The 27,980-nt window shown below is 39.7% G+C and overlaps 1 protein-coding gene and 1 long non-coding RNA gene across 2 annotated transcripts; one reads left to right on the plus strand and one right to left on the minus strand.

Moving 5' to 3' along the window:
• The first annotated feature begins 2,761 nt into the window (after window positions 1-2,761).
• Window positions 2,762-27,962, plus strand: ints6 (integrator complex subunit 6). The gene is made up of 18 exons (XM_078262401.1): window positions 2,762-3,217; window positions 3,338-3,415; window positions 4,003-4,152; window positions 9,488-9,577; window positions 12,343-12,526; window positions 16,365-16,490; window positions 16,852-17,003; window positions 17,900-18,052; window positions 19,724-19,856; window positions 20,265-20,359; window positions 20,478-20,588; window positions 21,109-21,324; window positions 21,797-21,923; window positions 24,437-24,579; window positions 24,792-24,975; window positions 25,172-25,561; window positions 26,061-26,154; window positions 26,496-27,962. The coding sequence occupies exons 1-18, from the start codon at window positions 3,107-3,109 to the stop codon at window positions 26,587-26,589; spliced, it is 2,631 nt and encodes an 876-aa protein (XP_078118527.1). The 5' UTR covers window positions 2,762-3,106; the 3' UTR covers window positions 26,590-27,962.
• Window positions 20,865-21,748, minus strand: LOC144525508 (uncharacterized). The gene is made up of 2 exons (XR_013502690.1): window positions 21,492-21,748; window positions 20,865-21,312 (listed from the first exon to the last, which is right to left on the minus strand). It is a non-coding gene; the product is annotated as an uncharacterized LOC144525508 (long non-coding RNA).
• Window positions 27,963-27,980: the final 18 nt, after the last annotated feature.

Genomic DNA, 27,980 nt, shown 5'->3' on the forward strand with positions numbered 1-27,980 from the left:
TGTGAATACACTTTTACTATTTTAGGTGTTGACGGTGGATTTACAGCTAATATCAGATAAACTGTAGGCTAGTTCCCAACTTGCAGGCCTATATCAATTATACGACATACAACACTTTGCTTTATTGTTTGTTCCCTTTTTAATATGTTTATTGTTTTCTGTATGTAGCCTACCTAATAGGCTACACCAGGGCAAATTCCTTGCAAGTGTGAACTTGCTTGGTGGCCTAACATCAGATTCTGATTCATGTCAGCCTGCTTTTATGTTGAAGGCAAATAACGTTGTCTCTTTTACATTATTCTGGTGTAGCTTTACACATTTCACTGACGGGGCCCAACCATGGATGTTGTCAGTAACTGGATACAGTATTCGGCGGGAAGCCCCGTACATTCCAATGAGAGTGCTCAAAAGCCATGGATGTATTAAGAGAACGTGGCCAACCGGGACCAACACCATGGCCAACACAGTAATCAAGTTTCCGTGATAACAAAACATCCCACTTCCGGTTATGACTTTCATAGTAAAACCCTCACAGACAATCATGTATGTTTTAGTAACGTTTTTGATCCAAGCTATTAGGCCTAGTCTATTATAAAACATACAGAGATACATAATCTATTTAGGTGTTGTGTGTTAACATCAGCAAACATAACAATGTGACACATTATATGAAAACACTTAGTACCTCCTTAGGCGTTTACAAAGAGTTGTGAAACACGACGAAAGTTATTTCCGGTCACATTTTGTCTGGACTTCAGAATAAATGTCTAAAACTAGTACGGTAGGTATGCTGGTAGAAAAACTATGAATTTGAGCTCTTTGGATGTTCGGGGCTCAAATTGTTTGGAGCAACAATAGAAGGCTAGATCGTAGTAATAAATATATTTTTTAAAGTGGAACAAATGTTGCATTTGTAACATAGCCTATTTGAAACATGTATAACTCATCATATCATAGAAAACAAGTGCAAATTGAAAACAAATTTATATTGTTTTGAAATGTTATCAAGACAAAAAAACATAAAGAAGTCGAAATAACGGAGAACAAATTATTGAGGATAGCTCACAGATTGTGATTTAGCCTATTTTTACTCTAATGAAGAAGTCAAAAATAAAGGCCACAATGTAAAAAATACTCAGTAACAAGCAAAAGCCCTGCATTCAAATTTAAATTTCAAACTTACAAGTGTACTAATATAGAAGCATAAGCAAGAAATTACTTTCCGTATCATTACAGAATGACAAGTTTCAGAGGGTTTTGTTACTGTTTATATTACTAGATTTACATCAGGCCTACTAAAGCATTAACATGTAAACATTATTTTATGTTGTAGCTGGTTGTGGTGGAGCGATTACTATTTTTAATGCTGTTGGGTAGCCTAATTCTTCAAATATAGACTATACCTGTAGCCTACTTAACTTAAATAAAATACTTGAGTAAAGGTGTGTTACTTGGTTACTTTACTTTTCACTTCTATGTAGGCCTATACCATATACTTAGTTAGTTCACACTGGCAATAAATAAACAACAGGTGTACAATTTTGCCCTCTAGATCACATTACACCAGCCACATACGGTAAATAATTTTATTCTGAAAGACATGTTAGTGACACGCCGGAAAAGTGTGTGTGTGTGTGTGTGTGTGTGTGTGTGTGTGTGTGTGTGTGTGTGTGTGTGTGTGTGTGTGTGTATGTTGCTCCAATAAACTCTGTCAAACAGGGCAGACCTTCCTCCTCTTTGCTATCGCCAACCACCGGTTGGTTTCCGCTTATTTTTTGCGGAAGTGATGATATTATTTTCCAAGGAGCTAATTATATAGGCTTAAATAGTATTGCACAATCGCGCATGTCTGGCTGAGTGACATGTGGCATTAACATTGGAACCTATAATCAGCCAGGATGATGTGCAGCCTGTAGAGGATCAATTGAAATAATTCTTAAGTGTGTGTTACAATAGTTGAGACATCATATGACAAAACTACAGGTACAAAGCCAAAACTGATGGGGCAACAACAGAAGTCTGCGTACTAGCCTACTTTATTAAATCTCACTCATTTAATCTATTTTCAGAACTATACAGTTTTAATTTCTTATTTTTAGCGAATATGTAGGTTGTTGCACATATAGAGCTGCAGGGTGTGTGAGTGCGTGCGCGCGCATGTCAATCCCTTGCAGCGACTATTCAGCTAAACCTCTTTTCCTTCACATCGTTTCGCCGAAAGGGCTGTCTTTATTTGGTCATCACATGAAAACCAAAGTGCCATAGTGTCAGCGAGTACTTTCTGTTTACCCTTGGTGCATTCCTCGGTTAATATTTAAATGTTTTTATCTATCTATATCTGTGTCTATATATACATATATATATATTGTCTTTCTTCTGTTCTCTCTCTAGGGGTTGTCTTTCACATTAGCCCACGCCCGTGCACATAGAATGAAGTAAATGTTGATTAGCTCAGCTCTCAGGGCACACACCGGCTCATTCTTGAATAATGTGCTTTAACAATACGGCAATGCTCCGGAAAAGAGTGCGTCGCCACATATGTTGTGTCCTTTAACACATAATGCATGTACAGGATATTTTCCTTGCATTCCTGCCTCTCAGACAAGCAAGCATGCGCATGAGAGGCTAAGCTTTGGCCTTATTTGGATATGGTAATGAGTGGCTTCTGACAGCCAATGAGGAGTGAGATGTTTTACACGTGACGATGATGGACCTCTTGGTAGGCGGGGTCCACCGCGGAGCTTTGGTTAAAACCAGTGGACAACGCACAGCGCATTCAGTGTAGGGAGAAGCAGGGACACACTATGAGGGGGAACTTTGTTACTATGAAACTTAGGAATATTTGCAAAATATTGTAAAAATTATCAAAATCCCTCGTGAATCAATAACCTGCCCCTAGGGTCTGAGGTTGTTAGTTTAGTTTGCCCGAAAAGGGCTTCTACACTCACTATTCTTACACTTTTTTGAAAGAATGTGTGAGACAGAGTTAGCCAGCTAGCTAGCTAGCTGAGAGGTGATACAGGCGGCAGGAGAACAAAAGATCTTTTTGCGTTTTGGCCGGTTGTACTGACATCAAGTCCATGCAGAACGTGTCATTACCATCACAATGCCCGTTTTACTTTTTCTGATAGACACGTCCGCTTCAATGAACCAGCGCACCCATCTGGGCACTACCTATCTGGACATAGCAAAAGGCGCTGTTGAGACTTTTATGAAGGTACTGTAACCACGGGACACATGAATATTGGGAGATCCCGAGCGGGATTGTACTGTTGCAAGCTCGCCTGTCAAACCCGATCTCTCGGTAACCGTAAATAATTCTCTACTATTTCCACAGCTCAGAGGGAGAGATCCGGCGAGCCGAGGGGACCGGTATATGTTGGTAAATTTTGAAGACGTTCCGTTCGGGATAAAGGTAGAGTTTGTTTTCGGGTCATGTCCAGCTTTACATTGCGCAGATTGACTGTCCGTCCATCGCTCCACCACGTTGTGATCACTACATCAATTGTGTAGAGAAAATCTTCAGGAGGAGCTTTCATACCCCTTTTAAAACATGGCCGACATTTTGTTTCAATGTGAGCAGCAAGGAACTCTGGGTGTTATTTATACAGCGAGGTGATATCTGGGGGGACAGGGAGGAGGAGGAGGAGGAGGAGGGGGGGTGGTGGTGGTGGTGGTGGTGGTGACAGACTAGCTTACTTTACTTGTTTAGACCAAATTGCCACTTTAGTCCCGGCACACATGGCCACTTTATAATTTATGATCGTAGACCGGTCGCAGTAGCCTGGTGGAAACGGATCTTAACTGCAGTGCTGTCAAATGATTGGCTTGGGCAAATAGAGGGGAAGCGACCTATATATTTATGTTTATCAGTTCAGAATCCTAGTAAAATAAAGTTAAGCATTGACTTCTGCAGAAGTTGTCTGGTGCTCACAACAGTGGTGTAGTTATATACCTTTGTGCATGTTATTAACCAACATTTTTTTGTTTTGTTTTTTAAAGGCTGGATGGAAAGAGAGCCATGCCATATTCATGACAGAGCTGAGGAACCTCCAAGCAGCTGGACTCACATCTATTGGACAGTCCTTGAGGACCGCTTTTGATTTACTCAATCTCAATAGATTAGTGACTGGGATAGACAACTATGGACAGGTATGTAGCACTGAAGAGGCAGAGAAGAAGTCAAGTTGATGAAAGTGTTATGACAAGGTGCTATATGCCCCTACAGACCCCCTTCACCCACCCTCTACTCCCCTTCCCCTATCCCCAGTCTTACAAGCATCAATCACCGGCATACTGTGACCCCACACACTTTCAGTCATGTGCTTATGACACAAACATAACCGCAACAAAGTTACAAAGAAACAGGAACAACTTATTTTTTTTCATTTTAGTAACCGTTGATTTGTGGACCTCTGGTGTTAAAAACTGCCACTATGCTTTTAAACCATGTATAGCTTCATGCTAACATTTTTAAATGTACAGAGATTAGGGTTTTAAATTAGCTTTGACACTTAAACCCTAGAAGTGCATGATGTATTTCAAATTTAAGGATCCGTTACAGCCTTGGAGGGATTAACAGCCAAGTCTGCATAGATCTGCACTCAAGTTATTTTAGTAGCTACATCTAGCTAAAACTAAAGCACTCTAAAACAACAGGTCCGCTTTAAACCCCTGCCGTCATAAGGGTTATAATGTTCAGTTTTGCTGAAGCTGTTTCAGAGAGGTGTTCTTTCAACTTAATGATCGAGAAGGAATTGCTGTTGAATTATATTGCATTATGATGAGAGATGTTTTTATTCTCATTGACATAAATGAGGTGGACACACTTTTTGAAACCCCTCTCAGTAAGAGTACAGCTTCTGAAAGGACCATAACGGAGAGTCGGCACCTCTCTGAAATGTTTTCAACAACAACTGAACATTTAAAACCTTCATAAAGGTGTGATTTATTGCTGGGTGTTTTTTTTCAGACTGCATAATGTTTTGCTAGCCTGGTCCTACCAGACTCTGGTACATTTCATTTGTACAGAGAGTCTGGCCTCTCTCCATTGACAAGTGTTAACTTCCTTGAAGGCGGGTACTCTGTTGAAGTTCAAAACTATTGGATCTGCCCAGAGCCACTCTGGATCTGCCATAACCAATCGCTAACGTTTGGTCGTGACATCGGCTTAGCATCGCTAGCGTTCGCCTTAGCCAACTCCTTCACCACTAACTGAGCGAGCTGGAAAATCAAACTTTTCCCGAACCCCGTGGGGAGGAGGGCCACGACATCATGGCCACCAACAAAACTCAGCAAAGATTGTTCTTGCTCGGGCTTTAACTTCTGGATATTCGGCAGCATTGCTGCCACAACGGACCGAATGGCTTCACTCGTATCTTTCTCCACCGCCATTACGGAGCTACAACTCAAACTAGTGCACGACCTCAACGTCATCGTTCTCAGCCACTCCCTCTGTTCGCTGATTGGACCGGTAAAAATTTGGCCAGACACAACCCGCGAATATACCACAAACCCAGACGTAGTACTGAAGGGAAATGAAAATTGAGCAGAAGTACGTAGCAGGGCTAAGGCTAATGTTTTGCTTGGTAGCCATGAAGAAAATTGTAACTTAGTGTTTTTTCTTGCTTGCCAGGGGGCCTTTAAACTTGATTTGGGTTTAAATTCCCGTCTCACCCTTTTTGTAAGAAAGACATTGATTTTTATTTACTGGAATGTTTAGTTGGTTACTAATGCTGTAATTTTTTACTTTATTTTCTATTTGAGTCAACAACAAACATTGGGATTTATCTCACAGGAAAGTCTTTGAATGATTTAAATATTCTGTTCACAAGATCCTGAACGTTAGGATATAAAAAAAAAAAAAGCTTTACAGGACGAAAAAATGCCCTAATCTAGACATCATAGATGTTATTTCCATTGTGTTGCACAACTCAGTTTTTTAACTTGTGAAATTAAAACAAGTCTCTCCTCTAGCTGAACAGCGGAGTTGCTCTAATTCACAGCTGGCATTAAAAAATAATTGGTACTAAATATGGCAAACAAATATTCTTTGAGCTCACAAGGTCTGTAACTGATTCAATGTTACAGGCCCAGTTCCAAAAAGTACCGCCTAATGACATCACGTCTCTGTGTGGTCAAACTTCCAAGGGAGGAAGGGAGGTAGTTTTTGAAATTAAAGCTGTGCTAGATAGAAATTGTGAGATTGTGTTTTACAGTTGGAGTACTTTTCTAATCTTCTTTCATCGAGCCACTTAGTATAGTGTAATACAAAATGACCAGAGTGGATCTATCCCGATTTAGTCTCATTTGAAAGCAACGAGTAACAGCTTGCAGTAGATGTATCGCATCACCCTGTGAGGTTTTCTTGTCTTCTGTCCAGTGTTTTGAAATGAGTTGCAGTTTTCTGCCAAAATAGTCATTACAACTGTAAGCTTAAACGTCTAGCCCATATCCAGTTTGATTTGCTAGGTGAGTCTGCACGCTTGGGGTTGATGTAGAACCTGGACGTCTGTTTTCTAGTATGGAGGTAAGTCGAGATGAGCAATAGTGAATGCTTACTAGCATTTCCTAAGTAACAAACAGAAGATCCCTACCATCTGGGGTAATGCATACATACAGCATACATAATGTATGTTAGACACTCTCAGGCAGTTTGAATTTCAAATACCGACCTCACTATCACACTGGCATAAGTGTTAAGGACACAGACTATAAACTGTGACACAGACACATGCCTGTAAACACAAACGGCACATGCTGTGGTCAAGGTTACTGTTTATTGCTCTGGTCACCACTGACCTCTAATGACAGGTCGATTTAACAGTATTTCTAATTTAATGACCACCTCTGTGCTTTTTCAGAACTGCAGGCCAGTTTAAAAATGAATGGCACACTCACTCTATTTTAAATCATAACCGATTTAACTATTAGATTGTATTTAGCTTATGTCCTTCCAAAAGAAGTGGTATAAGGACCATTGTTAAATGGCTGAAACTAACAATTATTGGTAGTATCAATAATCTCTTTTGAAAACAAAAAACAAAAAGATATCTTTTAGTCTTAATGATGTTAAAAAAATAATGGAAAATGCTCATCTCAGTTTCCCCATAGCCCAATGTGACGTCTTCATATTACTACTCTTGTCCGACCAACAGTCCAAAACCAAATTCAGTTTACAATCATATAAAACAATTAATTTTCAGTACATTGACTAATTTATTAATTGACTGATTGTTTTAGTACTAGTGCATCACATCTCTCGTGAGCTGCTTTCTGTTGTATCTTTATGTAGTTGCTCTTTTTGTTTCTTGTAAGTGCAGGGAAGTGGAACAAGTGAGTTTCTGCAGAACATGAATGTGTTTATGAGAAGATAATGTGGTAGCAGATTAGTTTGAGAGCAATAGTCACATTTACACTAATAAAAAAGCTAAAAGCTAACCCTAAGCAGTCAAAGGTTTCATCAGCGCTCTGATGACTCTACACACCTTTCTTTGTCATGTGTTTTTCTGGATTAATTTACTTCAAGGACTGTAAATCAAAGGCAAAGTGATGTGGTAGCTTCACAGTGCTCTGTTGACTATGTATTTGAAGTGCCCCGTGTAATAACTCAATATCATCCGCTTTTCTTTCCAATTTCCAATTCATAAAAAAATTAGATTTTTCTTCCTCATGTTCGTAAGTGCTCATGGTGTAAGACGTTCAGTTTGGCAAAGAGGGAGAAGACAAAAGGGAGTAAGGCTGTGGGGGAGTTGATATTGCCCTGGAGTGCTTCTCTCTGCAGTAACAAGGAGCCCTCTAGGTTACCAGGCATCTGAGATGACTCCCCTGGGAGATGAAGATAAGTTTGGAGGAAGGGAGGGAGCCAGCCAGCGGGTAATCATGACACTTATCACAGTTTCATTATGAGAGCAATGAAAGAGCAGAAGAAATAGAGGACAGGAAAGGAGGCTAGTGAGGAAATAATATGACCGGTGATGTTTGGTCGGAAGTTATCACGTCAGCCCGGATGATAAACCTGGCTTTAATGGATCTCCATCAGCCTGGCATTGTGTTAGCAGACCAGCTGATCCTGCTGTTTCAGATGGACTGTAGCTGACTACATAGACGACCCATCTATGAAGTCCACTCCAGATGATTGGGGCTCCAATTACTGATTATTTTCATCATTGATTTATGCCCTGATTATTTTCTCGTTTAATCATTTGGTCGCAATTTCCTAAAACCCAATGTCATGTCATCCAATGGCTTATTTTGTCTGACAAATATCCCCAAATCTATTGACCGATTCACATAAGACAAAAAAGAATCAAATCTCCATATTTGAGTATTTATGAAATTACTGAGTGATTATTTTTCTGTTGCTTATCGTTTCAGCTCTACACGTGATAATGCACTGACCTGTCAGACTGTAGTGGACGAGATCACAGGAGCAGAGCTGGCTGCTGCTCTGTATCATCAGTATGAACTGATGTGATGTCCCCAAATCTAATTTGAATAGCTGCATTTGGCCTTTTTTTAGCCCCCTTATGACCAACACCTAATTGCATAGCAACAGTAAAGCTAAGTGAGCAGATGTGACACAGATGATCATCTCGTCGTATCGTCTGGCAAGTTGGCCTCATCGCCAACTCATTTGCATGCTAAGAAAGTGCTCGATATAATGGGATTTTGGGGTAGGAGGTAATAAAAAATTGCAAGGTTGTCATGGATACCTACAGTACAGTGGGTCTTGGTAGTATCCTGCTCTGTTTTCTTTGGGCTGTTTGTGTAACTGGACAGATCCATCATTCAGCAGAAACCACAGCCTACAGGTTGAGTCCAAACTGAGTGGGTCCACATCCATTAATAATCACAGCGCTGCCGGAACAGGATGGCCTTTATGAAAACTCTGTGTGACTCTGCAGTGAGGTCCAGTGTGCTGACTGTTTGCTGACAGGACTGCGTTGAGGTTTTACACTGTTAACTAACCAAGTTATTCTGTGGAGATCCCACAGGGCTGATGCAAAGTGATAAATGTAGTGCTGCTCCAGTTTCATTTTGTCAGTGTGTGAAGTGCTGGTGTCATGACATATTGTGAGGTCTAGCAAAAAAGAGGTTTCACATAGATCCTCAGGTAATGTACTCTGTCATTGTGGAGGATAGAGTGGCCATATAGTGCAGATACACACTAATACTCTTCATAGATGTACAGATGTTGTCACTCTGTGCTAAAGACTGTACTCTTACTGTTTCTGTGCATTATTCCCTTGAGTTAAGGTACTCTCTCTAGCCGCTCACTTAAAATAGATCCCCTTTAATTTAGCTGTATAATGATACGTTATCTGCACTCATTTATCCCTTAGAATGCTATAAATATACACCTGCTAAATTCTAGCGTTTTTATTTTTTTTTGTAAATGCGCATGACTCTTTGTCATTGTTTTTGTCTGCCAATTTGGTTAAGTATTTTAATTAATTGTGAATTTGTCGTCTTTTTTTCTTCGCAGGGAAGGAATCCTTTTTTCCTCGAACCCGCCATTATAATCACGATCACTGACGGCAACAAGTTGACCAGCAGCGGTGGAGTCCAAGACGAGGTCAGCCAACATCAGGAGTGCTTCCTGCTTGGTTGGATGACAACTCAGGAGCCTGTCTGATCACACAATGTTTACTTTAACACAAGCATTCATCCAACCCTTCCCTATGATCTGTCACCACGGAGGCTAAAATTAAACACACAGGACAACTACTATTACAAATCATTTTTAATAGTTAGGGTCAGAATCATCCCATGACTATATAAAGCAAAACAGTCCTGACGTATTGTACGCTCACAGGATATTACTTGTCTTACTGTGAGCTATCACTAACTAAATATCGTCACATTAGAAGAAAGATAGAAACTGTAACGCTAGTCAGTTTTAGCTTTGAAGTCATGTTGTGGTAGGGCCTACAACTAATGATATTTTTTTATTATCAATTAATCTACTGATCATTTTCTCAATCGTCTGATCTAAGAAGTGTCAGAGAATCTTAAAGAAAATACCCCCTCACAACTCCCCAAAGCCCAAGTTGACACATTGAAATGGCTCGTTTTATGTGACCAGAATTCAAAAACGCATATATATATATATATATATATATATATATATATATATATATATATATATATATATAGACACTCTCATAAAGGACTAACAAATCAGCAAATGGTCACATTTAAGACTAATCAATGAATCCTCCGGCCTTTAAAATGTCAGAAAATAGTGTAAAAAGGCCCACCGTAATTTCCCAGAGCCCAATGTGATGTTTCCAAATTGACTTTTTTTTTGTCTGACCAACTAATATAAAAGAAATTTTTTTAATTCTTTCCATTTGAAAAGCTGGAACCAGCAATTCTTTTGGACAAATCTGCTTGGTAAATGACTTAAAGAATTAATAGAATTTTCAAAATCTTAGTAGTTTAATTGATTATCAAAGTAGTTTTAGCTCTAGCGATGATACAGAAGTACAAAGGTCAGTCGTGTGAGCATGTAGTGTTGCCTTTTGAAGGGCTGTGTGAACACGATGATTCCTTTGAGGTCTGCTAGTCAGAGAACAGCTGTCCTCCCAGTGACTCAGTAACTTATTCTGCCTTGAACTATTCATTTATTTCTGCCTCCATCTGCAAGTTGTCATGTCTGTCATCCATGTAGAATATTTGTGCTGCTACTCCATGTGAGATAGAGAGGACCCGCTCTATTAAGCCATACATTCAGTTTTGTAGCTTGAGAAGCAAAATTTGTGGAGGTCAAACACATACAATTTAAATCCTTGATTCTTCAGTCTAATTTATGCCATCTGTGATAATTCCAGGCTTGTTCAGACTGGGCACAAGTTACAGAGTGACATTTGGTCGGACGTTTTGACTTTAATTGCGGCTCTTCTGGCGATATTTAAAAGTCTGAGCTGCCTAAGAAATGTCTGAAAAGATAATTTATGAGAAAATCACAATCTATATTTGAGGAGCAGTATGATGGATAAAAGCCTGTTACCATGAAGGGATAATGCATCAACACTGTGAGATCTTATAATGGCACTAATAGCACAGTTTGCAGTCTGTGTTTGCGTAAATGTTAATTAGGTCATCTTTGTTGTATAATTACAGATATGCTTTTGTATACTTGATGCCAACCCAGACTTGGGGTGGGCAATATGAACTAAATATTCTGTGACACTATATAGTTTATATCATTTTATATTGTAATAGCAATATTTTCTGGATGTAGTTTCTGCATGTTCATGTGAAAGAAAAGGTCTATAGATAAGATAACCAAATGGGAATATCTGTTTTTTGAATATTACAGGGAATTAAATATATGTTAAATTAAGGCACTTAAAGCGTAACTCTCACCAAAATGCAACCTAGGGTCTTTTTGTGAATGTACCCGAGTCAAACTTTCGTTTAAAAGCATATTTAGGACGGAATCGCCACTTTTAAGATTTACTGGTCAAATGGCCTTTTGAATGAGAGAGCTAGGGGCACTGCTATGATAGCATCAAAATCACTATTTATAAAACACTAAGAAGGCTCGACACAACATGACACTTTGCTCGAAGTATCGCCAGGGGCTCTACACCTTAACGAAAGCATTGACAACATTGTTTGTATACACAGAGTTTATTAAAAAAGGTTTTGAACGACTCACTTTAGCTGTTGTTGTTTACGTTATCTGCCATCTTGTCAGTCAAAAAGTGTCGATCTCCGAATGCGAATGAACGGACTCCATAGGAGGAAATGTCATTCTTATATGAGGCTCCTTTTTCAACCACAACGTCAATATTGTTTTTCACTAACGACAAAACAACAAATTATCTGTGCATTTATATGGAACTAAGCTTTAGGATCTTTCCATCTTTACTCTCCTCCTGTTACGTTGCATTCGGAGATCGACTATTTTTGACTGGCTAGATGGACGGCGAGCGGAAAAACCAACAGCTACAGTGAGTTGTTAAAACCTTTCTTTTTAGTAAACTCTGTGTACACAAACAATGTTCTCAATGCTCGAGTTCATGTGTAGAGCCCCTGGTGATACTTCGAGCAAAGTTTCATGTTGTGTCGAGCCTTCTTAGTGTTTTAAAAATAGTGATTTTGATGCTATCATAGTAGTGCCCCTAGCTCTCCCCTTCAAAAGGCCATTTGACCGAGAAAAAAAAAAAACGGTAAATCTTAAAAGTGGCGTTTCCATCCTAATTATGCTTGCATAATTTCTGTATCTTGGTGTATGTACTGTATATTGTCCAAAACTTTGTCTCTAGCTATGATCCATGCTTCTTTGTGTCAGTAACATTCAATCCTCTGTTTCTCTCCTCCACCGTCCAGCTCCATCTCCCTCTGACCACCCCGCTGCCGGGTAGCGAGCTGACCAAGGAGCCCTTCCGCTGGGACCAGCGTCTATTCGCTCTGGTGCTGCGCATCCCTGGTAACGCTTCGGTGGAGCCCGAACCCCTCGGTGGCGTCCCGCCCGACGATTCTCCAATCACCCCAATGTGTGAGGTCACTGGAGGTAGGCGGACTGAGTAAAAGCTGGTGGTGTTCCACAGGTTTTACACATAAAGGTCGGTTTACTCGTAATGAGAAGCTGCAGAGTTTATACTAATTATAGTATAAACTCTGCAGCTCTAGAGGAGCTTTGTCAAGTCTGAAAAGAAATCAAGAGTTCTCTTGAGTTAGATTTCAAATATTTGACTGAAGACGTGTTATAAATTCGGGAAATGGAGTTTGAAAGATGAGGGATGGGAAGGTTTAATGAACGATGCTATTGAGTTGCATTATAGGAATAGTAGAATCCAGTGTTTTTGGTGCCCACAGGATATCTCAACCTCTGCTGCACCGATTTTGACAATCCTTTCTTTAATCTGTCTGACAAGTCGCCACACTTGATGGAAGTGCAATAATAAATCACTATATATATATATATATATATCTAATTTAGGGTCTCAAAACAAAGACATTGTCTTAATTTCTTTATTAAATTTGGCTGATGTGACTTAAATAGTCTTTTTGTTAATGTATCATAACTACAAAAATGTTTTTAAAAAAAAAAGCCTGTATAGGCTTAAAAGACACAGCAAATGAATATAAAGCCGAGCCAGCATTTAGCTCATACGTTTTGAAATTATATTTCAAACAGTCCAAACATTTAGAAAACCAGTGTACATAATTTACATGATTAGATTTAGAGGCCTTTGTGTCTGCAGCATTTACTAATAAAGTATATGTAATTTAACCTCTTCTTCTACTACATAGTCTTTCTTACCTTCTTTTTTTTTCAATCATCTCAAACAGCTGGCTAATGTAAAGACATCAACAAATATTCTTTGTTCACGTGTACACCAGAATATTTAAGTTACTTGTTATTTACAAAGTATGGCCAATTATTTGTAAATGGATGTCATTATAACCTTTTCTTGGAAAAACATCATAGGCATATTCCTTTTGGGAGTGACCCAAGCCTCATTTCTACAGCAGAGCCCAGTGGAACATGCTACGACAAGCTCAAAGTATTTAGAACACCAGATCAAAATAGCTATTTGTTAAATGCATTCCGTTGCGCAGCTGATTAATCGTCTCTATCAATACAAAGGAAGAGAATAACAATAAATCTGGAGTGTTTTTTTTTTTTAAGAGGGGTTTTCTTTTTTTTTTGTAAGAAAGTTTGCCTTGGCAGCTGTTTTTCACTCACACACACCCCCGAGCTCTGTCTCAGCACCATCTTGCGCAACATTCAGAGTTACATGTGTTTACAGGTTTGCCAACGGGAGTTAAAAAAACACACAATACAAACACAATATGCTCTTGTTTCAACCGTTGAGCAGGTCTGCTCTAGCTGTTGTGGTCGGGTTCAGTGCTTTGCTCAAATGCACTTCAGGAGCAATTGTTGATTAAGGTTAGAAAGCTCAAATTTTCCCACTTGGTCCAGGATTGGAAATGCCTTTGTCTTACTCACAACGCATCAAAATACTTCTATCCAGGCCAGCCCTGGCTGCCTACAGTACCTACTACCTACCAGTTTTAAATAACATCCATTTATAGAAGTAGACTTGTATCCCTCCTGTCTCCAGTCCTCATGCTGCCTGGTTTTGGAAGCAGCTGGCAGGAGGAACAGACTAGAATGATGCTGATGGCAGGTTAAGATTAACGCACATAGAGAGACAGAGACAGAGCACACCAAAGCTCTGTGTAGCAGTCAGTGGTGCTGAATGCAGAACATGACACAACTCCATTGTCAGTGACAGTCTACAGTGCATGCTGCCTGTCCATTACTGCTGATGGCAGACCTGACACAAAGCCACGGCCTATTGAAAATGAGTGAGTGAATGGGTGCATAACAAGGTCATCAGAGGTGAAGTTGGAGGCAGTAAATGGCCAGAAGGCTGAATTAGACTAATTAGTTGTAGCTTTGTAAGACAGTGTGTCTGATTCACGGTCTTTACTCATGCAACCTTCGCTGTCCTTCGACTGATGCTGTGACAAATAAACTAAAACAGATTCAGAGCTTTAGAGAGCTACGTTTCATGCAAATGTACCTCTTTGCATGCCGGTAACATGTAGTGAGTGTAAAGGACTGATACAGCCCCATGAACATGAGTACAGTGTTAAGTCGAGAGCAATTGAAATTGTTCCGTATCTGTAGTCCAGCGCTGCAGTGTTTTGAATTAAACTAAGAGTACTCTACATTCAGTATAATGCAATGTATATTTAGTAATTTAATAGGTGGTTGATAAATTCATGGTTAGGTTTGGGTTCTGAAAGCTGGCACCATTTTGGATCTGGTTTTAAGTTGGTAAGATATCCAGATTCTTTAAGCTTTGGGTCTCAAATCTTTTTTCTTCCCTCACAAGAAAAGCAACATGCAGAACATTCAGATAGTTATGTTATCTAGATAATTCAGATAGATATTGGCACTGATCTTCCTTGATTTGATTAACTTTGCGTCAATTTGATTCTTCTTTTAAGATGAATGTCAAAGTGCTTCCCAGAATGTATCCTTGATACTTACCCTTCTTTTTATTTCACAAGCAAGTAGCTATCACATACTTTTTTCCCCGCAAAAATAATCATTTTGTCTACGCTGTAATAACTTCATTTCCACAATTTTACACATCATGTAGCCCTCGCTGTACTATTTCTGATGAGTCACCACAGTCTACACATAACATTTTATGCAAATGTACACATATTCACTGAGTAAAGGCAAATGGTGCAGATGCAAAGATTAATCTTGGAACTTTTTACCCCGGACTACTAAATGGAAAGTCTAAATGTAATCTGTCTTTCAAAACTTGAGTTTTAGATAGCTTTTAGAGATATTTATAACTAGCCAAACTGTGTATTGACTCTGACTACATGTTATGTAAAAGTGGTCGCTCATTGTAACAAACCCACAGATAATTATCACCCATCTCTAGTAGTTTCCCTCAGCTTCATGGAGCCTTCCAGTCTCTTTTCAGTATTTAGCTTTCAGTATATTCTAGCTCAGTATTTAGTTTTTTATGGCTCATTTACTGTGTGATTCAGCCTTTACCCTGTTCCAGCAGCAGTAGGCAGCTGTTTCCTGTTATCAAGCTCAGATAAACTTACTGCACTCTACCCGTTTAGCACCAAACATTAGAGAGCTGTTGAAGAGGAGTGGAGCGGAGCATCTAGCAGCTAAAGAGCCAGATATTTTTTTTGAGTTGGTGGAGCTAAATGTCAAAGTGAATATTGGACTTAAATTAATTCGGTGACCAGAAATGATCTATGATCTAGTAAATGATAATGTCTGGATGTGTTCTGATGCCAATGTTAATGCTAAAGCAACTAATAACTTTGATGAAATGTAAAATATTGTTCTTTCAGCTTGTTCCACTGTGACCTATGAATTTGTGCAGCCTTAACAGTGTTAGATAAAACTTCTAAAGAGAGTTGGAAAGGATTCATCTTTAATAAGGGGATTCAATACCTCAATATTCAGTTAAAGGACCAGTGTGTAGTATTTAGTGGCATCTAGCAGTGAGGTTGCTTAATAGAACCTACGGTGCCTTCAGGCAACGTAAAAACGCAAAATGCTCTCTCTAGAGGCGGTGTTTGGTTTGTCCTTTCTGGGCTGCTGTAGAAACATGGCAGTGCAACATGTCGGGCTCTGTGGAAGAATACTTGCTCCCTAGATATGAAGGGCTCATTCTAAGATAACGCAAACACACAAATTCTTAGTTTCAGGTGATATACACTCGTGATAATATAGTTATGAATATTATATTATATTTCTGCCAATAGATTCCCTAAATCCTACACACTGCTAATTTTAAAAGCCATTGGAATCCGGTTTAATTTATTCACATTTTCGTGTGTCTGTGTTGCAGGACGTTCCTACAGCGTGTTCTCTCAGCGAATGTTGAATCAGTGTCTGGAGTCTCTGGTGCAGAAAATCCAGAGTGGAGTGGTGATCAACTTCGAGAAGACTGGGCCTGACCCTCCTCCTTTAGAGGGTAAGAGACCCCTTCGTTTCATGACATTTCATTGATGACTCTATTTCTGAAAAACCTTTTTGGCAACTGCTGCACTGCATCGGTTTGATTAGTAGATAATCTCTTTGCTCTCTCCCGCTCCCCGTGTTTTTTTTTTTTTTTTTTAATCCCCCCTGAGCTTTTCTTTACTGTGGTTCATAAGCAGCTGGTGGATGTCACGGTTTAAAGCCCCAACTTAATATTTAAACTGCCCACACACTGTTACAGTTTATCCAAATCATTATGTTGTGTTTCATACCTCACAAAAACCTTCTTGTCTTAAATGGCTGATGGTTGTTTTACCTGTGAAGTCAGCTTCCTCTGTTACTGTCTGTCTGTCCAGATGCTCCAGTCGAGGTGGTGAAGTCCGGTCCACAGGCTTGGCATTGTTGTCACAAGCTGATTTACGTAAGACCCAACCCCAAAACTGGTGTCCCCATCGGTCACTGGCCCATCCCTGAGGCCTTCTGGCCGGACCAGAACTCCCCCACGCTGGTAAGAAACTTGTGGAAGAATCAACAAAGCTAAATCACCAAATCATAAAAATGTATGGGTTGACCATGCATCTTTCATAGTACCTTTTTAAAGCCTCTGTTGAATTTCTTGCATTTATATCTTGGACATTTAGCTGACAGTTGTATTCATCACTTAGGTCCTAGAGCAATAGGGGAATAATTCTAAAGTTCTGCAAAACCTTACAGAGATTATCTTTAATTCAAATTTTTTACAAAGATTGGATGCATATATTTGTGGCCCAAAGAAACTCCATTCGTGATGAAGATACAGTATACTGTATAAGGAAAAAAGACAAACAAAAGTATATTGTTTGTTCACATGGACACTCAACATAAAAAGCCAGACAGTTCATACAATAATAATGGCGCAAAAAGGGAAGTGTTGAAGGTAAAAAAAAAAAATTAAAAAAAAATCTGAATTACACGGGGCAATATATTGCACAATAGAACAAATAACGCAAGGGCAGGTAGCAGCGCAATATAGCTGATATGTATCTGGCAATATACTATGTTTCTTAAAACAGTAAAACAGTAGATGGAAAAGATCTTCAAAACGTGTTTTCTAATATTATAAAACTACATGACAACTTGTGAGAAAACGGAAACATAACTGAACAGTAATATCATTTATAACACAAAAACAATACATCTAAAATCTTATGTTCTTAAATATCAGCTGATAAAAATGAATGAAACCAATAATCCTGAGTTCAGATGGGAGATCAAATACAGTATTTTGCAGACAGGCTAAAAAAAGTGCATTATTCTGTATCCATGATTATAGCTACATGATGATTTTTACAGTGCAGAATGTTAATGTGATGTAACATAACGGTGTTATAACAGTATTTACCTCTCCCTCTGTGCCCCACCCAGCCCCCCCGCTCAGCCCACCCCCACATTCGTTTCTCCTGTCTGGACGCGGAGCCCATGGTGATAGACAAGGTGCCCTTTGACAAGTATGAACTGGAGCCTTCGCCTCTCACCCAGTACATTTTGGAGAGGAAGTCCCCGCACACCTGCTGGCAGGTACAGCACCATCACAACCACAACACAGGAAAAATAACTAACACTTTGTGGGAAAGGACTTCAACATTAAAGCTGAAATCCATATTGTTCTAACCTCTGCACCTGGTGGTTGGATGATAATTTCATTCTGCAACAAAGCTGGATACTAACATTAAATGTTCCGCCATATTTGCTGTGAGTTGATGGCGACTTAGAGATTTCCCCATTTCAAACCCTGATCCAAATGATTATTCATAATTGTCCAAAATCTCAATTAACTGCTCGTTTATAGAGTAAAAGTTACTGATTGTCTATTATGAGGGGAATAATGAATGAGTGAACAAGAGGGTGATTTCTGACACGGCAACTTTGATAAACCCCTAAATAAATGTTAAATGATACAGTGCATACTAAACATTAGCATGTTATGTTGCTGTGCTAACATATAAAATGTTACAGCTAAACATCAGCATTTAACATCCAGATGTTTTTGTTGCTAACTCAAAATATTGTAATTCTAAGAGGATAAAACCTTCTTTGAAGATTATTTTTTGGGGCATTTTTAGCCCTTTACAGATGAAGACATGAAAGGGGAGAGAGAGGGGGGAATGACATGCAGCAAAGGGCTGCAGGTCGGAGTCGAACCCGGGCCACTGCGTTGAAGAGTAAACCTATTTATATGTGCGCCTGTTCTACCAACTGAGCTAACCCGGCCACACTCCTTTTGATGTAGATCTCATGGTCTTTCCTCTGCTGCCACCCTCAGACCAAACTTTCCTATGAACGTTTAGGGTCTCCAAAGCAGACAACAACAACATTTGTTGACTCGGGGTTCACGGTGTTGATCAGAAGTTTATGGTCGTCTTTTATCAGGCGGTCTTTAAGGGCCTAATAAAATACGGCATCACCACTTGGTTTGGTAACCTCTCTGTGAAATGGAAGTCCAACTCTTGCAGACTGCATGGAAGACAATAGGTTTCCATCCCTGTAGTCTACCTACCTTTTTATAGGTTTTCTTTTTTTTAATCCGTTTTCGCATCAGTGTGTGTGTTCTATTAATATGTCCTCGGAAATGTTTCTTGTTTCCTGTAGCAGTTTTAACCTTATATTTTATGTGTGTGGAATGTGTTTTATGGATGCAGCATGGGTGAAAACCCAAACCACATGTTCTACAATGTGGGACAATCAAGTGAATGTTGTATTTAATATCTTTATTACTAGTTGTCTCTCCATTTTTCGTTCATCCCACTTGTTTGTTTCTTGCTGTACATCCTCAGGGGGCCGCTAAACTGTCTGTAAACATTTAGACTTGTTTTTGTCTGCCCTCTACAAATTGTTGTTAAATACATTAATGGAAACGTATACTTAATTTTACAGTAATAAATGCACAGCTATCATACGCTGTGTTCTACTTAGCCAGAGGTTAGTTGAGGTGAAAACATTAGCTTGTACAGCGGGTGTTTAAAGTGCAGTCTTCTTTTTTAAAGAGAGAGAGCTAGTTCATACTTTTCAGCAATAGGCGCATGGACATGGCTCAGGCTACAGATCATGTTCATGGTCATATTGCAGTGAACCAGCAGCATATTGAGACAGTTAAAAAAAACAACCTTCTGCATTGTCATATGTTTGTGTTTGCTGGTTGAAGAGTTCTAATGTCACCACACTTTGACTGATTTCCTTGTTGTCTTTTAGGTGTTTGTGTGTAACAGTGCCAAGTACAGTGACCTGGGCCAACCCTTTGGCTACTTAAAGGCCAGCACAGCTCTCAACTGTGTCAACCTGTTTGTGATGCCCTACAATTACCCCGTGCTTCTGCCACTTCTGGGTAAGACTGGTGGATCCATGTCACATTTGTCATTCTTCCCTCATTTTTACTGTAACTGTGTGCGCCTGTGACATCAATACTTCCTTGTAATATCTTGTGATTATCTTGTCATTTAGAGTGAAGTAGACATAGGACCAGTCTTTTGTACTTGTGTTTTTGTGTCATGCATGCCTCCACATTCCTCAGCACATGTAAATAAACATGGTCATAATGTGCCATTATTAAGAGGGTCATTATCTTTAAATCATTAAATTCATTATTATTTGGCACAGGCTTTAGAAATCAGAATTAATCCCTGAAAAAGTAAGAAATGTAAAATGTCTCTCTTGCAAAACCTGGGGGCTTTTATACAGTAAATGTTAAAGATGAACGTAATTTTTTAGTCTAAATTTGTTTTCTTTCTTGCAGACGACTTGATCAAAGTGCACAAGTTCAAGCCTACCATCAAATGGCGGCAGTCCTTTGAGAACTACCTGAAGACCATGCCTCCATATTATATCGGGGTCAGTGGACTTGAGCTCATCATTCTTCGTCTCTAAGTGTTTTTTTTTATTATTTGTGCCAACATAGGAAATCCATAAAAAATATACACTGGTCTTATTGTTGTTCGTCTTCCCACAGTCCCTGAGGAAGGCTCTGAGAATCATGGGAGCACCAAACCTGCTAGCTGACAACATGGAGTATGGCCTGAGCTACAGCGTGGTCTCCTACCTGAAGAAGCTCAGCCAACAGGTAAGAAGTTGGGATGTTTTGTCTTGCTACCTTTGGGCACATACAGTATCACAGAAAATCAGTGTCTGTATGTTAGCCTGATGCATCTTATTATTTCTAATTTTAGTCAGTCTCACATCCACTGTCCTGCTGCTATAATCACTCACCAGCACACAAATCCAAAGCTAAAAATTGTCCCCAAATGCATTATTTACTCCTATTTGAGTAAACCTTTAAGTAACTTGACAATAACAAACAAAAAAGTGTTTAAAACAGTCAAGTAACAAAATGCATAGATACAGTGTTTGTTAATATTATGCTTCATTTTATAGTTAATTGTATAGAAGCAAATTTAAAGTAAGGAAAACATTAATGTTTGATATGGGTGACAAAAATGCAATATCATATTGACCCTGGTATCAAAAAATGATAGTCAATCCTTGTGTGCATATTTTCGAATTGTTTGTATATAAGTAAGATACTGTATGTGACTGTGTTCCAAATGCATCTAGTCATATTACTTATTTGCTTACATTTCCAGTCAAAAATTGAGTATGACCGCCTGATTGCCTTGATTGGTAAGAAACAGCCACCCGAGGCCGGCATCAAGGTGCGTTGGCGAGGTGGAGGTATTTCTCTGGCCCAGCGCAGGGACTTCATTCAGCAGCTGCAGAGTCTCTCTGGGGAGGCTCCGACTCTGCCCTTGGAGTTCAACCCTAAAGAGTTCCAGGGCTTCCAGCTGGCACTGCTCAACAAGGTAACAATGGATTATTATTAATGTTAAAATCAAAGTTTTTCTAAGGATAAACGGATTCTATAAGCAAGAGTTATTCAGTCATGGTTACACACATCAACATTTTCTTTTACTCTTTTCTACTGAGCTGCATTTACTTTAAATATTTACATTCATCAAATATTATTTACCATTTATGATAGTCTTGTTCCTTGCTAAAATCTCTTTCACTTTCTGCTTAGACTTTCTCTGTCTTCCTGGCTTTCCAGCCAACAATCCTCCTGAGGTGTTCATTGAGATGAAGTGTGTTTGGGTGCTTGTTTGAGGGCTTTGGCATTTGAAAAATGTTCATCTCTCTCAGACAGTATCCACTTTATATCCTCTCTGTTATAGCCAAAGTACAACAGTATTTCATCAGAAAACGACCATATTTCCTGGCCCAATTTAAACTCACATCGCTGTCTTTACAATGCCCTCTGTCTTATGTCCTCATCAGGGCCTGAAGCCGCAGAGCTTTAGGAATCCCTACGACATCCCTCGCAGCCACCTGCTGGACCAGCTCAGCCGAATGAGGAGGAACCTGCTCAACACCAGCGTCTGTACTCTCAGAGGGCAGGACTCAGGTAAGTCACTTTGCAAGACTTGTTTCTCACACCCACTGTTGGGTTTGGTCATAACTGTGCTCTGGTATTCCTGTAACCACACCCAAAACTGATGTCATGGTGAAAACATCAACCACTGACTGAAAGGTCATCAAAAGAAAAGATTTTTAGCTGGTATTAAGTGCAAGAATTCTCTGTGTGTGTGTGTTAGGGCTGTTAGAACGAATTCCGAAAGTCGAATATAATTCGAATAGTAAAAAAATCAATACTATTCGAATGGTGAAATTACTATTCGAATTTGATATTTTTTGTTTTATATCTCTCTCTCTCTATATATATATATATATATATATATATATATATATATATATATATATATATATATATATATATATATATATATATGACATAGATCCGTTCAAGGACAGGCTGATGTTGGAAGTCCCTCTAGTGGACAGAACGTGTAACAACAACCACATGCTTATAGTGGCATTGACAATGCATAAGCCTGAGTAGTGTAGTACCAACATGGCATCATGACTTTGCATAAACATACACGGCACTTTCCTAAAGCCAAATGGCGTGTTATCTGTACGCATTTTGAGCTATCCAGGGGCCTGTTGCACAAAAGTAGAATGAAGAAATCCAGGATAACTGAAAAAGCACAGCTTGACTTAGTGTGGTCCGCTCATCGCGGCTTAATCGGTTGCACGTTTGCCGAGCCAGGATGAAAAGGTGAAGCTATGTCAAGCCAGGTGTAGATAGCTGGGATAAGTGCACGTTCACGGCTTTCTTAAATAGACCACGGTATCGATCACAGATTAACTGATGCAGAAATGGAGAAGTCGCGTGCGGCATATCTTTAACCCGCTGAGCAGCAGCTTTTAATGGAAAATTACGAGGAGGTGAAACATATAATATGCAAAAAGGGAAATACGGCTGTTATCAGACAGAGAAATAAAGCCCAACAGACAATAGCAGATCGACTGAATGCGTAAGGATTTAAAAAGATCTACTTACTAGTCACTCCACATTTTTACAAAGTTGTACACTGTTTAATTGCTTTTAATATGCTTGTTTTATGTGTTGGTTGTATTGCTGTATCTGTTTTTATGTGCTAAATGTGCTGGTTTTACTGTAAAGTGTCTTTGAGTAGCCTGTAAAGCACTATATAAATAAAATGTTTTATTATTTAGCCTACTTTGCCTTAAAACTGAGCAGAGGGAATTAATGTTCCTCGGGAAATTTACCCTAAGGACTAGGCTTAATTTCAAACCTGCATTCACAATGCGAGAATATGTTTTACAACCATATGCACAAATCTCTCTAAGCTATGTCTAATTCTAAATATCTTTCTACAATAAATGTTCATACAGAACAAACATGACTGGACAAAAACTAGAAAAAGAAGTAAGTGACTTCAAAACACACTGTAAGCATATCTGTAAAACAATATAGCCTATTATTCAGGTTTTTTTTTCTCACTCCCAGATGTGTGACAGCACCAAAATAAAAAGATTAAGAAGCTTTGTGGCATTCCAACACATTCCCACTCCCATCTCGTAAAACACGGACGTTTGGTCAGGTGCCATTGTCGTCGTTATTGACGCTAAAAGTCTCCTTTAGAGTCCGCTGCACGGTGTGGGAGGATCCCCCCGCCTCCCCCCGCCTCTCCACGTTGCACAGGGCAAATTTCACGGTGTCTCCGGTGCCAGTGCAACAATTTCTTACCATGTAAAGAACTACAATAGTAGGACTTACATCAAACTTGTGACAGCAATAGTGACAAGTAATGCATGTTAATGAAAATAAAGCAGAACACATTCAGAAGACAACGGAATAACTGTTAAACACGTTTATTTCGGATCAGAGCGGCAGCTGATTTAATACATAAGACTCCCGGATTAATCTTAGCCTGGCGGCAGGCTAACTGCAAAGAATAAATCTCCATGGTTACATGGCTGGGTTTAATTCAACCTGCTTTTGTGCAACCAAGTCAAAGCTAAATTCATCCAGGATAACTTAAATATCCCGGCTTAATCCCTTATCCTGGTTTTGTGCAACAGGCCCCAGGTGTATGTCTACGCTGTATACAGCGGAAGGTAAACATACACATCACGTGCCGTGCTATCGCGAGAACGTCAAAAAAAATAAAAAGGTTGGGTTTAGGGAAAGAACATTGGGAAAGGCTTTAGTAACACTAACAAACTACAAAAACACGACCGTGACCAACGTCACACGCTTAGGGAAACAATAAATGGTTGGGTTTAGGAAAAGAACATTGGGAAGGCTTTATTAAACGGTTGACAAACGCCACACGCGGGACGCGATCCCGGCTCTCCCAGGTAAAAGTCCTGTGTTTTTAGTGTGATCAGTCTGTGTAGTACATATTTATAACATGCTGCATATGAGCATTACATATTCAAATATTATTTGAATATTTGTAAAAATAGCAAATGGAATTCTAATGGTATTATAGAGGAAGCCTGACAGCTTGTGTGTGTGTGTATTAAATGTTCCTGTCTCCTGTCCAGACCAGCTCCACAGTGTGCCAATAGCCCAGATGGGCAACTACCAAGACTTCCTCAAAGCTGCTCCTCAGCCTCTTCGAGACGCAGACCCTGAACAGCCCAAACGTCTCCACACATTCGGCAACCCCTTCAAACTAGACAAGAAGGTAATATATCGGCCCTGATATATAAGAGGACCAGGGTTATTTTTTATATATATATATATATATATATATATATATATATATATATATATATATATATATATATATATATATATATATAAAAAAAATAACCCTGGTCCTCTTTCATGAGTAACAGACAAAAATTGTTAATTTAGAAAAATGTAAATTGACCACCTTCCTCTCTCCCCTCTCAGGGCATGATGATCGACGAGGCAGATGAGTTTGTGACCAGCCCTCAGAACAAGGGTAAGAGACCAGGAGACAGCAGCAACATGACGGGCGGAGGGCCCAAGAGACGTCGCTGCATGTCGCCTCTGCTGCGTCTGGGCAGAGCCTACACCCCTCCAGTTACACCGCCTGCCAGCCCTCGGCCAACAGGTATAATTACAAGTCTTTCTAACTATGCAATCCAACTCTGCAATGTATCTGACTTAGCACAAATAATACAGAAATGCCTGGAAAAAGTAAAAAAAGAACATGGCTCATGTCAGCCAAAGTCTGTCGTTTCAAGTAATTTATTGCCAAACGAAATAAACAAATGGTATTTATTTTTTTTAAATCTCTGAACCTGTAGACATGGACACGAATGACGGCGCAGCTGTACCGGACATGATCATCAACCACCTGAATCAGAACCACTACGGCTCAGACGAGAGCTCAGACTCTGAGCTGGATCAACCCTCAGAGCCTGGCGACCACCAGGAGAACCACACGGCCGCGGAACCGGAGGACCTCCGGCAAGGGGACGAGGAGGAGGAGGAGGACGAAGAGGAGAACGGGCAACCCCAGGCAGGCGAGCTGCCGCTGGGCAGCGAGGGAGGAGTGGAGATGGTGCTGGTGGAGGACCAGCCGCCTCGCTACCTGACACCTGCAGCTCTGAAGAAGCACATCCACATCGAGACCACCAAGGTCAACAACGAGCTGAGGACGCTCATCACCAGGGAGATCAGAAAACCTGGCCGACGTACGTAACCAAACATAGTCTATGGGAGGGTTGGGGAAAAAATATATACGGTCTACTAGGGCTGGGTTTAGATGGATATTCTTCTATACCAGTGTTGATGTGGTAGCCGAGTTTGGTATATATACCGAAGCGATATTTGATACCTTAATTTAAGAAATATAAACACATTATTTCTTCAAAAGCCTTCTTTTTTTTATTTAACATAAGAAGACAAATGTTACATATTGTCTAAACACAAGCAGCCATTTAAAGACCTATGCCTGAATTAAAGAAAGCATTGGCAGAACTATAGTTTAAATCATCAAATAACTGACTAAAGAGTAAGTAAAGAAGACCTGGTACTTGACCGTTTTTGATACTTGATGTTATGGAGAATGCGGTCAGTATACAAAACGTATTGAGGTTTAATACCCAGCTTTACTTGAGGACTTCTGCTGTCCTAGAAAACACAGCAATAATTGAGCAATTATTCCTCATTCACTTTCTCTTTCTGTCTCAGACTACGAGAAGATCTTCCTCCTCCTGAAGCAGATCCAGGGCACTCTGGACACCCGACTCATCTTCCTCCAAAACATCATCAAAGAGGCGGCCAGGTACAGAGTTAAACCCTCCTCTGATGTCACAGCATTTATTTGTATTACCCTGCTGTCTTAAATACGCTGGAACAGAACCATTTGGAGATGTGGTTAAGAAACAAATCACCTGCGTTTCGCTTGTAGATCCTGTATCGCTCAACTATCTTTGCTTAGGCCCTTTACGACTCTCTTCAGAAAAAGAGCAGTTCTAAATGATATCCTAGTGCTGTGATCACCAGCAGCATCCTGTTCCTGACATAAGAAAATGTGACTATTCAAACGCCTCAAATGTTTGGTTTAATGGACTTACTTGCTACAGAAAACAAACTTTTGTTTTTATCGTTTGTTCCTCGCTTTAGGTTCAAGAAGCGTGTTCTCATCGAGCAGCTGGAAAACTTCCTCGAAGAGATCCACAACAGATCCAATAACATGAACCACGTGGACACGCTCTGAGACTGGCTCATTCCTAAACTTAACCTAATAAAAATGAACCTGACAATGCCCCACGTCCTTCTGAATCCCCGCACCCCCCCCCCCCCACCTATACTGGGCCCCTGCGGAGACGAGACAAAGCATCTAGCTCTCAAGCTATCACCTCTTCAGTGGACTCAACATTATTGATGGTCGCATTGGTTTGCACACAGTTTAAACTAAAGTCAGTGTTGACCCTGGATGATGCAAGTTTTCAGATATCCAAAAGGGGGAGTGAGGAAGCATTTTATTGCTACAGGTGAAGTGTTTGTCTACCCAGTGAGATTTTTGGCCTGTAGAACATTTGAGCATGGCTGTTTTCTGATCTGGGAACCCGTCCTGAGGCGTCCCCCTCGCTTATTCTCCTCCTCCAATTTAGATTTTCTTCTTTTTAAAAGACAAAGTGAAAAGAATCTCTCAAACTACAAGGTGGATAAAACTAGGGAGTGCAGGACTTTTCTGGAGAGCAACAGATAGCAGCCTGCGCCTGAATGTTATGTTCAGTCGTGTTTTATTTGTGATGATGATGATGATGTAATGGAGCGACAGTGTAGAAGGGTTCAGGTTGTGTGTTGGTAACTCAGGGTCAAACAGGATCCAGTGGAGATGCTTATGAAACACTTTTCTTCCCTTACGTTCATTTACTTTTCCCTTAGGTCTTCTACTGTTTGTTTTGTGGGATGATGAGTTTGTTGTTCTGTTTGACTGTTGGAATTACCTTTACACTCCACTAACTGAAGCACTCTAATGCTGAGTATGACTTGGCTCAAGTAATTAATTTGTCAACTTGTGGTTTACCTACCAGACTGACGATTATTATTATTATTGAGTAGTAACTTCAGAATGAATAATTTTGACAAAACTGATCCACAGTTTTCATTACGTCTGGAAACGTTAAACTTAAAAAATTCTGTGTCTTTTGCATTACAGGTTTTCTGAGAGATCAACACAAAGTTAAAATCATTTTTGAATGATGCAACATCATTGGTTACAGATGTTGAAATACAGGGACAAAAAGCTCAGGAACTAACACACATCATAATCAGCAATAACATTGGAACTACTTTTACCCCCCATTTTTATCTTAATTTTAGCCTGAAACAGCTGATATGCAACACAAACTGTTGTCCCCTGGAGTGTTGATGAACCAAGGTCTCGGATGCCAGCTTGTCCCAACATGCTGGTCGCTGCCAAATAACTTAACCTGTCCCCAAAACTCCTCCCCGCCATGAATCTCAAACCAACTTCTTGTCACTTAACCGTGAATGCACTTGTGTAAATTTGAGAATGTTTATTTAATGTAATTTAAAAGAAAAACGTACCTTTTTGTTGCGAAAGTTTTTTTTTTCAACAATGCTGGTCAGGCCTGTTCA

The sequence above is a fragment of the Sander vitreus genome, chromosome 11 (genome assembly GCF_031162955.1).
Source record: "Sander vitreus isolate 19-12246 chromosome 11, sanVit1, whole genome shotgun sequence".
In the NCBI taxonomy this organism is placed as follows: domain Eukaryota; kingdom Metazoa; phylum Chordata; class Actinopteri; order Perciformes; family Percidae; genus Sander; species Sander vitreus.

Bases quoted from the DNA above. Each gene is read 5' to 3' on its own strand.
- ints6 (XM_078262401.1), top strand. From the start codon at position 3,107: ATGCCCGTTTTACTTTTTCTGATAGACACGTCCGCTTCAATGAACCAG. The intron at 19,857-20,264 runs GTAAGACTGGTG...TCTTTCTTGCAG, and splicing joins CGTGCTTCTGCCACTTCTGG to ACGACTTGATCAAAGTGCAC. The intron at 26,155-26,495 runs GTACAGAGTTAA...TCCTCGCTTTAG, and splicing joins ATCATCAAAGAGGCGGCCAG to GTTCAAGAAGCGTGTTCTCA.